The following is an 18,006-nucleotide window of genomic DNA, read 5'->3' on the forward strand; positions in this document are numbered from 1 at the left end:
TTTTTGGGACACCTTGTATATTTGCATAGATTCTTTTTTTCTAACCCCTCGAGAGGTTTAACCGTTTGCAAACGCGCGCGGCGCGACACCGAGGCGTCGCTAAAACAAAATTGTTGGATCGCATTACAAAATCATTTTCACGTTATCGATCACGTTTGTTTATATTTGGGAGACTGCCGCGGCAAGTCGTACAAGATGAAATATTGCGGCTTCGCGCGCGAAGGGTTGAAATCCACGATATTAGTTCGCTCGGACAGTTTTCCGATAAGATAACGTTCCGAAGACCGGCTAATGAAAATTCAACTCGTTTTTTCCGATGAATTATTACACGGTACACCGGGGACAACGGGAAGGCCCGTAGGTTTACGCTAATTATGAATAATTATGATAATTATCGTAAGTAATGATTATAATTAATACAATAATTTACAAAAATTATGATAATTATAATAAAGAATAGTTGTAATTAATACAATAATTTAAAAAAATTGTGATAATTATAATAAAGAATAGTTGTAATTAATACAATAATTTAAAAAAATTATGATAATTATAAGAAAGAATAATGATGATTAATATAATAATTTTTAAAAAATATGATAATTATAATGAAAAGTAATTGTAATTAATACAACAATTTTAAAAAATTGTGATAATTATAAGAAGAAATAATGATGATTAATATAATAATTTTTAAAAAATTATGATAATTACAATAAAGAATAGTTATAATCGATATAATAATTTTAAATAATTATGATAATTACAACAAAGAATAGTTATAATCGATATAATAATTTAAAAAAATTACGATAATTATAATAACGAATAACTATAATGGAGCGGAGCAAATTCTCGCCTCCATTCGCAACTATATTGCGTGTGTATTTTTAAAAATTCTTCAACCAGAGAACACGAAGTTTTCGCCGAGGTTGCACGGCGAAGGTGTACAATGCGAGCAGTAGAGCCAACCGTTGAATAGTTTTTCGTAGAAACGCGCCGCGATTATCGGTCCGAGAAATCTCGGACCGATCGCGTCAACTGAATTGGGTCTAAAAAACGAGTATCGGCGATTTACGCCTTTCCGTATTTTACGAGCTTTCCAACCCTCGAGTTCGAGCTTCCGTTGCTTCATCCTCGACCTCGTAAACGAGAGACCGCGCGATCAACGGGGGTCGAGCGACGCCACTGTACGTTTCGACGGAAACATTCCCATCGAGATTTTACAATTCCGCGAAAAAGTCGGATCGACTGTAAATGCGCGCGACACAGAGAGAAAAAGGCGCGCGATGGAGAAAAGAAAAGCCCGCGTAATTGTATTGCGATGTAACTGAATTGAATGAAGATCCGAATTTCGAGTTACAATGTAACTGAATTACGACGTAATTGGATTACCATGTAATTGAATTGTGATGTAATTGGATTGAGATGTAATTGAATTACAATGTAATTGGATTGTGATGTAATTGAATTACGATGTAACTGGATTATGATGTAATTTAATTACAATGTAACTGGATTACGATGTAATTGAATTGAATGACGATCTGAATTACGAGTTACGATGTAACTGAGTTACAATGTAATTGAATTAGAATTTTACTGGATTATGATGTAATTGAATTACAATGTAATTGGATTATGATGAAATTGAATTGAACGACGTTCTGAATTTCGAGTTACAATGTAATTGGATTGTGATGTAATTGAACTGAATGAAGATCCAAATTTCGAGTTACAATGTAACTGAATTACAATGTAATTAGATTATCATGTACTTGAATTACAATGTAACTGGATTGTGATGCAATTGGATTACAATGTAATTGGACTATGATGTAATTGAATGACGATCGGAATTACGAGTTACGATGTAACTTAATTACAATGTAATTGAATTAGGATGTTACTGGATTATGATGTAATTGAATTACAATGTAATTGGATTGTGATGTAATTGAACTGAATGAAGATCCGAATTTCGAGTTACAATGTAACTGAATTGCAATGTATTTGGATTGTGATCTAATTGAATTGAATGAAGATCCGAATTGTGAATTACAATGTAACTAAATTACAATGTAATTGGATTATCATGCAATTGAATTACAATGTAATTTGATTGTGATGCAATTGGATTACAATGTAATTGGACTATGACGTAATCGAATGGCGATTTGAATTACGAGTTACACTGTAACTGAATTACAATGTAATTGGATTGTGATGTAACTGAATTACAATGTAATTGGATTGTAATGTAACTGAATTACAATGTAATTGGATTGTGATGTAACTGAATTACAATTTAATTGGATTGTAATGTAACTGAATTACCATGTAATTGGATTATGATGTAACTGAATTACAATGTAATTGGATTATGATGTAACTGAATTACCATGTAATTGGATTATGATGTAACTGAATTACAATGTAATTGGATTGTGATGTAACTGAATTACAATCTAATTGGATTGTGATGTAACTGAATTACAATCTAATTGGATTCTGATGTAACTGAATTACAATCTAATTGGATTGTGATGTAACTGAATTACAATGTAATTGGATTGTAATGTAACTGAATTACAATGTAATTGGATTGTAATGTAACTGAATTACCATGTAATTGGATTATGATGTAACTGAATTACAATGTAATTGGATTATGATGTAACTGAATTACAATGTAATTAGATTGTGATGTAACTGAATTACAACGTAATTTAATTGAATAACGATCTAAAAAATTACGAGTTACAACGTAATCGAATAACAATCCAATGGAATTACAACGTAATCGATTCACAATGCGATCGAATTAAATCGAGAGGCGCGCGATAGAGAAAATTGACGCAGAATTGCGAGCTCTCTCACCTGGAATGTCCTCTCGGATGATGATGGTGGTGTCAGCGGCGAGTGATGATGCACTTGTCGCGCGACGACGGGCGTCACAGAAGGGCTCCTCGAGGTGGGCACCCTGGTCTCCTTCGCCTCCCTCTCGCAGACAGTCCCGGGCGACCAAATCTTACTCTTGCGCTCTGCGCTCGAGACATCGCCGGGCTTCGTGCTCAGATTCAGCGGCGCTTCGTCTTCTGAAACGAGCAACCAAAACCGCAACCAATTAGCGATCGACGGCAATTTAAGTAGCGCGGCGATGTAAATTCAACGCGCGACGATTCAAATATGTAACACCGCGATCTGTATGACGCGAGAGTTTAAATATAACAGCGCGATTTAAATAACGCGAGAGAATTTAAATAACGCGAGAATTTCGGTGCATACAACTATTTTGAATAACGCAACGATATAAATAGAACCGCCGTTTTAAAAAACGCAATAATTTAAATAAAACCGCGAGGCGAAGAACGCGGGAGATTAAGAAACAGAAGAATTTATAAGTGAAACTGCGCAATTTGGGAAACGCGAGAAATCGAACGACGCGACGATTTAAGTAATGAAATAATTTATGTAGCAAAACGATTTAAGTAACGGAATAACTTAAGTAACAAAATAATTTAAGTAACAAAACAATTTAACTGACAAAATAATTTAAGTAACAAAACAATTTAAGTAACAAAATAATTTAAGTAACAAAACAATTTAACTGACAAAATAATTTAAGTAACAAAACAATTTAAGTAACAAAATAATTTTAGTAACAAAACAATTGAAGTAGCAAAACGATTTAAGTAACGGAATAATTTAATTAACAGAATAGTTCGAGTAACAGTAATAATTTAAGTAACAAAACGATTTAAGTAAGAAAACAATTTAACTAAGAAAACAATGCAAGCAACGCAACCACAATTTAAATAACAAAACAATTCGATTTAAATAACGCAACGATTTAACATAACGCAACAATTTAAATAACGCGACAGTTTAAATAAAGCTACGATGTAAAACACGCGAGAGATTAAAAAACACAAGAATTTAAGTGAAACGAAAATTTAAGGAACGCGAGAAATCGAACGGCGCGACGATTTAAGTGATAAAATAGTTTAAGTAACAAAACGATTCGAGTAACGGAATAATTTCAGTAACAAAACAATGTAACTAACAAAATAATGTAAGTAACAAAACAATTTAAGTAACAGAATAATTTCAGTAACAAAATAATTTCAGTAACAAAACGATTTAAGTAACAAAATAATTTAAGCAACAAAACGATTTAAGTAACAAAATAATTTCAGTAAGGAAACAATTTAACTAACAAAACGATGTGCAAGTAGAGCAACAATTTAACTAACAAAACAATGCAAGTAACGCGACACACAATTTAAATAATAAAACAATTCGATTTAAATAACGCAACAATTTAAATAACGCGACAATTTAAATAGCACGCGAATTTAAGTAGCGTCAATTCGTTAACTTGTTCTCGCGGGTTTGAAATCCGACCGATGGAGCACCGAAACATAAACGGAGCGATAAAATTTTTTAAATAAATAATTTTAAATAAATTTAACCTCGACATAACCCGAACGTCAAGAAGCGAAAAGAAATGTAGAAAAAACTACGACCTATTGTTCGAATTGTCCAAAAATCACCTCAAATGTGTTTAGAATGTTTCAACGCACACCGTACGACAGTAGTATAATGTAACGTGTTATACTAAATACAAATTAGTAAAAAGTATTGTGTAATATGTATACAGGGTGTCCCAAAAATGTCTCGCAATCCGAGAATGGAAGGTTCCTGAGGTAATTTCAAGTAAGTTTGTCCTCGGCGAAAATGCAATCCACGGCTTCGTTGACGAGTTATTAACGAAAAAGAGTGACCAATGAGAGGCGAGTTCGGCTGGCGCGAGGCGGCCGAGCCAATGAGCGGAACGTGGGCTTCGCGCGCTCATTGGCTCGGCCGCCAAGCGCTAGGCGAGCTCGCCTCTCATTGGTCAGTGTTTTTCGTTGATAATTCGTAAACGAAGCCACGGGTTGCATTTTCGCTAAGGAAAAAGTTGCTTCAAACGATCCCAGAAACTTCTCGTTTCCGGTTTGCGAGACATTTTTGGGACACCCTGTATAGTATAATATTTTCAGTATTTTTAAGTTGTTTTAATCCTTTTAACCCTTTGCACTCGAAGCTATTTTAATTGTAAAAAATCTGAAATAATTTTTCTGGCTTATAACATTTTCATGTTACACGACAGAGTGCATTTTCTGCAGATGAAATTGTGTATTGTTACATCGCACGACAGTTAGACTTTTAATAATTTTTTCAATCTAAACTTTGTTGATGTAAGAATCATCTTTGAACGTGATATAACAAATTTTAATGGTGTCTCAGAGTCACCGCCCGAGTGCAAAGGGTTAAAATCCAACTGAAAGTCCTATAAATTGAATAAGAAGAGCGTCACCCATAATTTGGGTGACGGGGCACCCACGGAAGCTTATACGCGGCGACGAACGTGTTGAGAAGAAGTCTGATTTGAACGAGGGCGAGATAATTCGATTTAACCTTTTAGGTATACGGCTGAATTCTGCGCGAGACTATTTCTCTGGACGGCAGAGTTTGATACTGTAGTGGCGGGTTCCTCGAGTCATTCGAAGCAACTTCTTCCTTTACAAAAATTTTCTCCGAGGCCCCGTTAACGAGTTATCAACGAAAAACAGTTACCAATGAGAGGCGAGCTCGGCTGGCGCGAGGCGACCGAGCCAACGAGCGGAACTGGGCTTCGCGCGCTGGTTGGCTGGGCCGCCTCGCGTCAGCCGTACTGGATTCTTATTGGTCACTGTTTTTCGTTAATAACTCGTTAACGGTGCCTCGGAGAACATTTTTGTAAAGGAAGAAGTTGCTTCAAATGATCCGAGGAACCTGCCATTTCCGGATTGCGAGACATTTTTCGGACACCCTGTAGACTGTTGTAAATCGATGTGATGACAAAAGAAGTGTGAAGCAATGCATATGAAGACGACTATTTGGTTCAAACGATGAGCGAGTGAGCTACTAGAGCAAGCAACTATAGTGGCGTGTCGTTCTGAAAGATGATATCCGCGGAAGCCACTATAGTGGCGCGTCGTGCCTAAAAGGTTAATAATAGATTGGACGATCGGAAAAGTTCTCACCGAATTTAGCCTTTTCCGGCGTGCATCCACGCGGCGATCCGGGCCTGGACGGGCTGAGAGGTTCCAGATGAATGGGTGAGCAATTGGTAATTGGTGTGGTTTGTTGGATGGGAATTCTTGGGGGTGGAAGTAAAGAGTGTGGTAACAAGAGGCTCACGTGTCGAGCCCACCAGGTCGCTCCCGCCGAACCATAACCCCCGTACATTAGACCGCACCGTAATTCTGGAAACCCACAAAATTTTCGTTCACCGACCTATTAACGCACCCCTCCTTTCTCCACCTTTTTTTTTCTCGAGAAACTTATTACGGTTTTTACGTGAAACGAAATCGAATACCGTGTTCCGCCGTTAATATTGGTTTGGCAACTAAGTAATTGCCGATTTCAGTTATAGATGTCTCTCACTCCCATTTTTGATATCCGTAAATGTTATATTATAAAATTATTATCATTATTATTATGTTATTTTTTATTATCCGTGAATGTTAGCAACTGGACAAATTGAATGCAGCGGTCAAGGAAAAGCGACCAGAATTGGTCGATCGTAAAGGTGCCATTTTCCAGCAGGACAATGCTAGGCCGCACACGTCTTTGTCCACTCGGCAAAAATTGATGGATATTGCTTGGGAATTGACGTTACACCCAGCATATAGGCCTGATCTCGCGCCATCGGATTACCACTTATTTCGATCCCTGGACAACCTCCTTCGTGGTAAAACTTTTAACGATGACGACGCTGTAAAATCTCACTTAACTCAGTTTTTGGCCGAAAAGGATCAGACTTTCTACGAGCGTGGAATTTTCAAGTTATCAGAGAGATGGCAAAAGGTCGTCGAACAAAATGGAAAATACATTACAAATTAAACTTCGTTCCAAGTAAAAAAAAAATTTGTATTTCATTGAACAAATCGGCAATTACTTAGTTGCTAACCCAATACATAACGATTATCGATCGTTGCTAGTCCGTGGGCGCGTTTACACCGTAAATTTGTAAAATGTTATTTTCGATCGAACACGGCTACGTCGACTGCCATGAGCTTTCAATTACGCTGTTTGTCGAGCATTCTTGTAAGTCCCAAATATGCGCTGCTCGAGAAGTAACGTGGAATGATTTTCGATTAAAATTGGCCAACTTCGATCGACGATAACTCCGCGAGAAATCGTCGCACGATGACGATCTTTTCTTCAAATTAAAGCTTGAAACTTCTACTTTGAGACACTATTTCTCGATTTTAGTTTCGGCGCGCCCTTATCGCTGTAGCAATTTAAATGCGAGGCCATGTCATATCGATGTCATATTGAAAATCGCCAAGTTCTACGAAATACACGGACTTCGCCAAATTTTTTGGGGGGACGCCGTTTCCACGAGAATAAAGTTCGATCCTTTCCCTTTAATTAAAAAAAAAAGAAACGCGACTGCGATTTTTTCCCGCGAAGTTACATCACTTTGAAGCGACCCTTGCACCCTGTGCTGCGCGTCCGATAACGTCGATGCCGGCGATACACGACAGACATGCAAGAGTCGCTTCGAAGTGCTGTAACTCTGCGGAGAAAAATCGCAGCGACTTCATTCTGGCATCAAATTGAAGAAGAAGGATTGAACTTCGTTTTACTGTAAACGGCATCTCCGAAAAAAATTTGACGAAGGCCGTGCATTTCGTCAAACTTGGCAATCTTGCGACGAACATGGCTTCGCGTTTGAAGGTCTACAGTGGTAATGTCGCGTCGAACTTAAAATCAAGAAACGACGTCTTAAATTAGAAGCTTCAAGCTTTAATTTAAGCGGAGAAGCATCGTAATACGTCGATTTTTCGCAAAGTTATCGTCGATCAAATTTGACCAATATTATCTATCACTTTTGGATACGACGAACGTGGCCTCGCACTCGAAGGGTCACAGCGGCGAGGGTGCATCGAGCTTACAATCGAGAAACAGCGTCTTAAAGTAGAAGCTACGAGCTTTAATTTAACAGAAAAAGCATCGTCCTACGATGATTTTTCGCGAAGTTATTGTCGGTCAAAGTTGGCCAGTATTATCCAAAATTCGTCTAATGCTGTAACTTCCTTCAGCAATTATGTATTTATTATCTCTGTTATTATCTTTATTTATCGTCATTACATGTAACAGTTTGAACACATTACCTTGTGTAGCGGTGGTGGTTGTCGGTGGCAGGGTGTGCAATCTCGTCTCGGGATTGTACGTCGAGACGAGAGTGAACGCGCTGAATCGGTCCGATGCCGGCTGATTGATGCCCGACGAGCAGATCGAGGACGGATTGGAGGATGCGGTGGTGTTCGAGCCGTTTGCTGACGCGCCGGGGCTCCAAGGCGATGGAGGCAGAGTCACGCTGGGGCTGCTGGGCGGCGACAACGTAGCAGGGGGTGACAGCGCGCCCGCCGGAACTCCAACCCCGACGCAATGAAGTTCTGGTTTCATGTACCAAGTCCGTGGCACCGCTTCTAATCGACAAAACCAAACAAAATAATATAATATATTATAATAATATTGCATTATTTTCGAAAATCAAATCACTATTTTAGACAGCTCCGAAATTATCAATTAAAATTATCGATTTCGCATATTATAACGCGATACATTTACGCGGAATTGTTTTTCTATTTACGCGGATATTTGTATTTATGTTTATATCTATATTTATATCTATATTTATATCTATATTTATATCTATATCTATATATCTATATTTATATCTATATCTATATTTATCTATATTTATATCTATATTTATATCTATATATCTATATATCTATATCTCTATATCTCTATATCTCTATATCTCTATATCTCTATATCTCTATATCTCTATATCTCTATATCTCTATATTTATATCTATATCTATATATCTATATATCTATATATCTATATATCTATATATCTATATCTCTATATCTCTATATCTCTATATCTCTATATCTCTATATCTCTATATCTCTATATCTCTATATCTCTATATCTCTATATCTCTATATCTCTATATCTCTATATATCTATATATCTATATCTCTATATCTATATATCTATATATCTATATATCTATATATCTATATATCTATATATCTATATATCTCTATATCTCTATATCTCTATATCTCTATATCTCTATATCTCTATATCTCTATATCTCTATATCTCTATATCTCTATATCTCTATATCTCTATATCTCTATATCTCTATATCTCTATATCTCTATATCTCTATATCTCTATATCTCTATATCTCTATATCTCTATATCTCTATATCTCTATATCTCTATATCTCTATATCTCTATATCTCTATATCTCTATATCTCTATATCTCTATATCTCTATATCTCTATATCTCTATATCTCTATATCTCTATATCTCTATATCTCTATATCTCTATATCTCTATATCTCTATATCTCTATATCTCTATATCTCTATATCTCTATATCTCTATATCTCTATATCTCTATATCTCTATATCTCTATATATCTATATATCTATATATCTATATATCTATATATCTATATATCTATATATCTATATATCTATATATCTATATATCTATATATCTATATATCTATATATCTATATATCTATATATCTATATATCTATATATCTATATATCTATATATCTATATATCTATATATCTATATATCTATATATCTATATATCTATATATCTATATATCTATATATCTATATATCTATATATCTATGTCTATGTCTATATCTATATCTATATCTATATCTATATCTATATCTATATCTATATCTATATCTATATCTATATCTATATCTATATCTATATCTATATCTATATCTATATCTATATCTATATCTATATCTATATCTATATCTATATCTATATTTATATTTATATTTATATTTATATTTATATTTATATTTATATTTATATTTATATTTATATTTATATTTATATTTATATTTATATTTATATTTATATTTATATTTATATTTATATTTATATTTATATTTATATTTATATTTATATTTATATTTATTTAATTTACGCGGATTTTGTCAGGCTGTTTCGTAGAACAATCGTTAACCCTTTGCACTCGAAGCAGTTTCAACTGTAAATCTAAAATAATTTCTCTCGCTTACAGTGTTCTCATTTTACGTGAAAAAGAGAATCTTATGCTCGCGAGAGATCGAGTCTCGTGTCTCTCACAAAACGGTTACACTTTTACCAATAGTTTAAACAAAATCTAAACTTCGTTAATATCAAAATGATCTTATAGAACGCGATGTAACAAATTTTCGCGGTGGCCTCGGAGTCGCCACCCGAGTGCAAAGGGTTTTAATAACTCTCCCCCGGCCCCCCCCCCCGTTCGCTGCCGGCTTAAATAAAACGCGAAGCTATCTCTCGACATTCATTACCGAGTTTCGTTAGTCACAGTATCCTCCATATTCATGGTAACAAGCGCGCGCGTATCTGACGAGGCCCGCAAGGTAACAGCGAAATTTCCATGTACAATTGTAGAGATAGTACGTTTTGGTAACTGCTATTCTATTTATTACCGAACAGCGGCGCGCACGAAATACAATACGAAAAGACGTCGAGGCGATGCGCGATAATCCTCGAGAGATCGTGCGTCGAAGCCGTAAACCGTGTTCGTAAGCCGTATTATATTTATAATATAATTCCGTACCGTGAACCGTAATCGTGAGATCGTGGTCGCAGCCGTGTTCGTAAATCGCAATCGCGATCGCGATCGTATTCGTAATCGTATTCGTGAACCGCGTGTCGATGTTCGCCGCGTTCTGCCCGCGTGCCCTGCGAGCGCGGCGTCCTTTTATCGGTGCGCCGGTCACGTCGGTCACGCCGGTTGCGAGTCGGTTCCCTTCGGGAATTCGGCGGTTCCGTTCGAGCAGCGTCTAGACGGCCGCCGATCGACCCAGCAGCGCCGACGTTTAGATCGCGCGGCGCTCTCGCGCATGCGCGCACACGTAGAGAGATGCGAGATGACGCACGGGAGTGCGCGCGGCACTGTGATCGGTTCTGTGATTTCGGAGGCCGCGCCGGAGTCGCGGTGCGTCCGCGGATGTTCCGGAATCGCGGCGCATGCGCGAGTCGCGCCGGAGTCGTGGCGCGTCCGCGGATGCTCTGGAATCGTGGCGCGTCCGCGGATGCTCTGGAATCGCGGCGCGTCCACAAATGCTCCGAAATCGCGACGCATCCTTGAATAGCGACGCGTTCGCGAATCGCGCCAGAATCGCGACGCGTTCGCGAATCGCGCCGAAATCGTGGCGCGTTCACAAATGCTCCGAAATCGCGGCGCGTCAACAAATGCTCCGAAATCGCGACGCGTCCGCGAATCGCGCCGGAATCGTGGCGCGTCCGCGGATGTTTTGGAATTGCGGCGCGTCCACAAATGCTCCGAAATTGCGGCGCGTCCACAAATGCTCCGAAATCGCGGCGCATCAACAAATGCTCCGAAATCGCGGCGCGTCCACAAATGCTCCGAAATCGCGACGCGTCCGCGGATGCTCCGGTCGTCGACCTTCGCGGCTCCCATACGATGCGCTTTCAAGTTTCGCGAATCCGTCAAAGGTTCGCGGCGCGCCGCGGAATTACCATGAACGGTCGCAGTCCGCGAGATTTATAGTTTCCGCGATGCTCGTTCCGCTCGAAACTTGACCGGATCTCTTGGCGCGTGAAAAAAAAAATGTACCGACGATTTCGAGCTTATGAAAATTTAACGATCACGCGCGCGCGCGCGGAAGGAACTGTACGTGCACACGTGTCGCACGGATGATGGTGACTCGTTTGCATAAAAGTCGGAGAACAGGCGACGCTTCGTTCGTTCGTTCGTTCGTTCGGTGTGAAACGCTTTTGTCTTTCCGCTGCGAAACAAATGCAAATGAATACAAACGGCGAAGCAATAATCGTCGGGCAGTAAATCTTTTCGCGCGAATTTGGCGAATACTGTTTTTTTTCTAGGATTTCAAAGACGGAGACATAGGGGCATAGCGAGCATTGTCCTTGAACGTTTATTCGTAAAATTGAGATTTTACAAAGCGTTTATTGAAGCGTGCAGTGACCGAATCTAAAGCTGATCTAAATTTAGCCTAAAAAACTTCTACGTTTCTCAACGAAAAAGGTTGAGAAAACTGATCTAAATTTAAGTTAAGAAACCTCTACATTTCTCGACGAAAGGTTTGTTAACCCGAACAAATAAAATCGAACGTAATTACCTAAAAGTGTTCCAAAGGGTTGTTCTTATTTAGAAATCGACGAACGATCGTCGAACGATTCAACGTACGTGCAATTTCTTTCGCTGGAAGCGTACGCGATCTGCGGCTCGGCTGTATTTAACAGCGAGCTTTTTATGGATTATTCGAGGATAGCAACGCGACGTGTGGCCGAGGCCATCAGATTTCTAGGGAAAATCAGAAACGTTGCTCGTACGTGTTCCGCGTGGCGAAGATCATGAATTATATATATATATATATATGTGTGTATACATATATACGCGCGTGCGTGTGGCCGTTCGAGCCACGGTGGACGGAAATTTCATCTGATTGCGCGATGGAAACAGGTGTAATTGTTCGCCGAGCTTCGTTCTTAATGAGTTATTACAACGTTTAACGGTGGAAAGGTGCCGCTCTCTCTCTCTCTCGCTCTCTCTCTCTCTCTGGCGCTCTCTCTCTCGCGCTCTCTCACTCGCGCTCTGTCTCCCGCGCTCTCTCTCTCTCGCTCTCTCTCTCTGGCGCTCTCTCTCTCTCGCTCTCTCTCTCTCTCTGGCGCTCTCTCTCTCACGCTCTCTCACTCGCGCTCTGTCTCTCGCGCTCTCTCTCTCTCGCTCTCTCTCTCTCTGGCGCTCTCTCTCTCTCTGGCGCTCTCTCTCTCGCTCTCTCTCTCTAGCGCTCTATCTCTCGCGCTTTCTCTCTCTCTCGCTCTCTCTCTAGCGCTCTGTCTCTCGCGCTCTCTCTCTCTCTCTCGCTCTCTCTCTCTCTGGCGCTCTCTCTCTCGCGCTCTCTCACTCGCGCTCTCTCTCTCTGGCGCTCTCTCTCTCGCGCTCTCTCACTCGCGCTCTCTCTCTCTCTCGCGCTCTCTCTCTTTTTGTGCACAATCCGAGCGCAAATCAGGGAGAAATCACTGAACACGCGCGTCCTCTCTCTTTCTCCCTTCCTCTCTCTCTCTCTCTCTTCCTCTCTCTCTCTCTCTCTCTCAAGCCTCGATAAAACGAAACTAAACGAAACGAAACGAGAACAAGAAACAAGTGTGAATTTTCCATCCGACGACACCGATTAGTTTTGCTCGCGCGCGTTAGCCAGATAGCAGCGCGAACCGACCCCCACCGATGCCATAAATCGGGCGACGATTATTACGAGAAAACGCTGGTAATTATGTCGAAGGCTTTCTGCCGGGCAGATAACGTAAAAGTACTTATTACGGAACGCTTTTCTGGGGATGCGGGGAGGAGGGGAGGGTGTACAAGATTATCGTCGATTTTATTGCTACTGGAAAGCGTACTTGAATATTTCTACTGCTTTTCGATAAATCGACGTTTCTAGATAACTCATAACGAATTTTCGAGCAGCTATTCTTTTCTTTTTTCGTACTCGAGACTACTTTAACCCGTTGCACTCAAGACTGTTTTAACCCTTTGCACTTGAAACCATTTCAACAGTCGATCTAAAATAATTCTTCCGGCTTACTTAGTATTCCCGTTTTATACGACGAAGTGCATTTTATGCATACGAAATTGCGTCTCGCGATTCGTGCAACAGCTACGCTTTTAATAATATTTCAAATCTAAACTTCGACAATATAAAAATGATCTTAGAACGTGACGCAACAATTTAACCGGTGCCTCGGAGTCACCGCTCGAGCGCAAAGGGTTAAATTCCCAATTTTTGGTCGCGCGAACAAAGATACCTCCAAAGTCGAGAATCTCTGAAAGATCGAATCTTCTCGCCGAACATTTTCGGCGCGTTAAATCGAAAATTCGCGGTCCGTTTTTGGCGCGTTCGACGCTGGATTTACGGGTCCCGTCAAAATGGCGGGTCGCTAAATCTTTTCATTTAACTCTCGTTCGTATCGTAAAGATACGTTTACGAGTTGTTCATTCAATTTATATGTTATCTACGGCGATTTTTACGATAACACTTGTTAAAAATCAGAATAAATGTCTCGTTGTCGCTAGTTTATAAAACTAGTATAAAACAGCTGTTTTTTATGCTCCGTAAATCTAGCGTTAAATTCGGGGAAACGAAAAATAAATTGAATTTATCGTTAATAACACTTGTTAAAAATCAGAATAAATGTCTTCTTGTCTCTAGTTTATAAAACTAGTATAAAACAGCTGTTTTTGCGCTCCGTAAATCTAGCGTTAAATTCGGGGAAACGAACAATAAATCGAATTTATCGTTAATAACACTTGTTTTGTGCATTTTGTGCGTATGAAATTGAGTCTTGGGACTCTTATACAACGGTTAGACTTTAAACAATTTGTTAAATCTAAACTCTGATAATATAAAAATTATCTTGAAACGCGATACAACAATTTTTTTTAGCAGTGCTTCAGAGTCATCATTCGAGCGCAAAGGGTTGATAATATATGAAATTGAGTCTTGCAACTCATACAACGGTTAGTTTTTTAACAATTTTGTACATCTAAACTTTAATAATATAAAAATTATTTTGGAACGTGATGCAACAATTTTTTAGCGGTGCCTCGAGATCACCACTCGAGCGCAAAGGGTTAATATCGTACGACAGCGATCGTACAATAAAATCGTGGGCTTCCCGATGTTTCAAGAAAGTGCATTTTGTACATATGAAATTGAATCTCGCGACTCACACAACAGTTACACTGTTAACAATTTGTTACATCTAAACTCTGATAATATAAGAAATATCTTTGAACGCGATACAACAATTCTAGCAGTGCTTCAGAGTCATCATTCATAAAATCGTGGGCTTCCCGACGGCTTCGAGAAATCTGTAAAATGCGATTTGCAAACACGCCGACGCGAGATACATACGTATATGTGTGCGCGTATGCAAAAAGGCCCGGGGCTTGCTTAGCATAGATAAACCGAGCGTAATGCCGAAGCTTGATGTCAATCACCGGCCGTTGTTTACCGGCGAGTTGAACACCGTTCGCATTATGCCACGAAAAATATTGCCGTGTCCCCGTTTTCGCATACGTTCGACGAATTATTATATCGCTATGCGACCCGTCGTCGTCGTCGTTTCGTTGCACACCTATATGCACGGTATACGTATTATGCGTGCATGTATTTCGAATGCGTGCCGACGGTTCGCCAGTCAAGGCAGCCGACGGTTTGTCGTCCAGCCGTGTCGATCTTTGGAAAAATTTGCGGCGACCGTCCGACGATAAAAAAAAACGAACGGAAATATTTGTCAGCGCCGCGTTCGAGCTTCTGTTGGCACGGGGAATTTTGCGGTACCGAGATACAAAAACGATCTATGCTAAAGTCGCCCTAATGGATGCGCGAATTGTGCAGAAAAATTGACAAAATTTGGGGGAACAGGAGATATTATTCATATTATTCAAATTAATATTATTCAAAAACGTGCCGCAGGTGTCCCAATGGTCGTATATTATAATCGCAATAATAATAATAATAATTTATTATATTTATTGTATTATTATATAATATATAATATATTATTATTATTTAATCTATTATATATTATTGCATTACAATAATATTATAATATATATAATATATTAAATAATAATATATTATATGTAATTATTAATATAATATAATATAATATAATAATTATTATTATTATTGCGATTATAATATACGATCATTGAAACGCTTGCGGCACGTTTTTACAGTCGCCGATTGTCAACGATTACAAAAACGAGCCGCGAGGCTCGAACTATAAATTATTATTATTATTATTATTATTATTATTATTATTATTATTATTATTATTATTATTGCGATTATAATACACGATCATTGAGACGATTGCGGCATGTTTTTACAGTGGCCGATCGTCAACGATTTTAAAAACGAGCCGCGAGGCTCGAACAATCGTGTCTCCTCTTCCCGAATTGTCCATTTTTTCGTGCGCAATCCGAGCGTCAATTGGAGAGAATTTACCATAATATCTGATCTATTTGAAAAATACAATGAAATATATATAGTCAAGCTTTAAATACTTTAATTAGTAGACCGCGGATTTTTATGCATTTACGGCAGAAACGGATAGCCGCGACTCGAAACGATAGCTTAAAAGAATAGAAAAGGTGTCGATATATTATTTTTTTTCGTTCTATTAAAACGATCGAGGAAAGAACGAAATTCCAAAGCGGGTCCTGTCGTTTCGAATCTAGGAAGAACCGTTCGGAAAACGTCTCGGAACGTTGTCTGCTTATAAAATGACGGCGGACTCGACGAGAAAGCGGCAAATTGTCCCAAATTGACGCCTAGTTTTCATAATTCTCGACGATCGACGACTGTAAAAAAGAACCCTGAGGCTGGAATAATCGCGTCTCCTCTTCGCAAATAGTCCATTTTCGTGCGCTCGGTTTGCGCACGAAAATGGACAATTTCGGGGAGAGAAGACGCGATCGTTCGAGTATTGCGCTCGTTTTTGTAATCACCGATTTCCAAGAACTATGAAAAAGAGCCGCGAGATTCCAATAATCGTGTCTCCTTTTCGCGAATCGTCCATTTTCGTGCACGAATTAGGGTGTACAGTGATTTCTCCCTAATTCGCGCTCGGTTTGCGCACGGAGATGGACAATTTCGGGGAGAGAAGACGCGATCGTTCGAGTATTGCGCTCGTTTTTATAATCACCGATTTCCAAGAACTATGAAAAAGAGCCGCGAGATTCCAATAATCGTGTCTCCTTTTCGCGAATCGTCCATTTTCGTGCACGAATTAGGGTGTACAGTGATTTCTCCCTAATTCGCGCTCGGTTTGCGCACGGAGATGGACAATTTCGGGGAGAGAAGACGCGATCGTTCGAGTATTGCGCTCGTTTTTATAATCACCGATTTCCAAGAACTATGAAAACGAGCCGCGAGATTCCAATAATCGTGTCTCCTTTTCGCGAATCGTCCATTTTCGTGCGCGAATTAGGGAGTACAGTGATTTCTCCCTAATTCGCGCTCGGATGGCGCACGAAAATGGACAATTTCGGGGAGAGAAGACGCGATCGTTCGAGTATTGCGCTCGTTTTTATAATCACCGATTTCCAAGAACTATGAAAACGAGCCGCGAGATTCCAATAATCGTGTCTCCTTTTCGCGAATCGTCCATTTTCGTGCGCGAATTAGGGAGTACAGTGATTTCTCCCTAATTCGCGCTCGGTTTGCGCACGAAGATGGACAATTTCGGGGAGAGAAGACGCGATCGTTCGAGTATTGCGCTCGTTTTTATAATCACCGATTGCCAAGAACTATAAAAACGAGCCGCGAGGCTCCAATAATCGCGTCTCCTCTTCGAAAATCGTCCATTTTCGTGCGCGATCCGAGCGCGAATTAGAGAAACATCAGTGAACTCCGGCGTGGATTATCGTACGATTGTAATCGACAGCGATCGAACTGCGGTCCCGTATTCCGGAACGATGAAAAGAATGTTTGCGTTGACTCGGTGATCGACGAATCATTCGCCTGTTAATTAAGACCGCGATCAGACGAATTTGGAAATCTTAGAAGTGATTAGGAAGCGAGCAGACGGAGCCGCGCCGCGACGCGCCGATAAGTCGATTAAAAATGTGTAAACAAGTGTCGACACGCGTGACTGTCAACGCGGCTTCTTCGAAAGATTTCGTCGAGAGATTTCGCCGAAAGATAGCGAGGACAGCTGCCCGTTAAAATCCGTCGCCGCGAAACAGATCGTCGAACAGAACGTCGCGGGCGTTTCGAGAGTCGCGCGGCCTCGAAGTTTGCATCTTCCGCTTTTCAGCTTCGATATCCGATG

General features: G+C 39.6%; 1 protein-coding gene across 2 annotated transcripts in view; it reads right to left on the bottom strand.

Moving 5' to 3' along the window:
* The window catches only part of LOC117223520 (uncharacterized), an 86,040-nt gene that overhangs the window by 62,973 nt on the left and 5,061 nt on the right, over positions 1-18,006 (bottom strand). The window contains exons 2-4 of one of the 2 annotated variants that reach the window (XM_033475828.2): positions 8,211-8,528; positions 6,072-6,293; positions 2,881-3,098 (exon numbers count right to left, since the gene is read on the bottom strand). In XM_033475828.2, the coding sequence (XP_033331719.2) occupies positions 2,881-3,098; positions 6,072-6,293; positions 8,211-8,528 (758 nt within the window). The remainder of the gene's footprint in view (positions 1-2,880; positions 3,099-6,071; positions 6,294-8,210; positions 8,529-18,006) is intronic. The other variant, XM_033475829.2, reaches the window with a different exon arrangement.

The sequence above is a fragment of the Megalopta genalis genome, chromosome 2, assembly GCF_051020955.1.
Source record: "Megalopta genalis isolate 19385.01 chromosome 2, iyMegGena1_principal, whole genome shotgun sequence".
Lineage (NCBI taxonomy): Eukaryota > Metazoa > Arthropoda > Insecta > Hymenoptera > Halictidae > Megalopta > Megalopta genalis.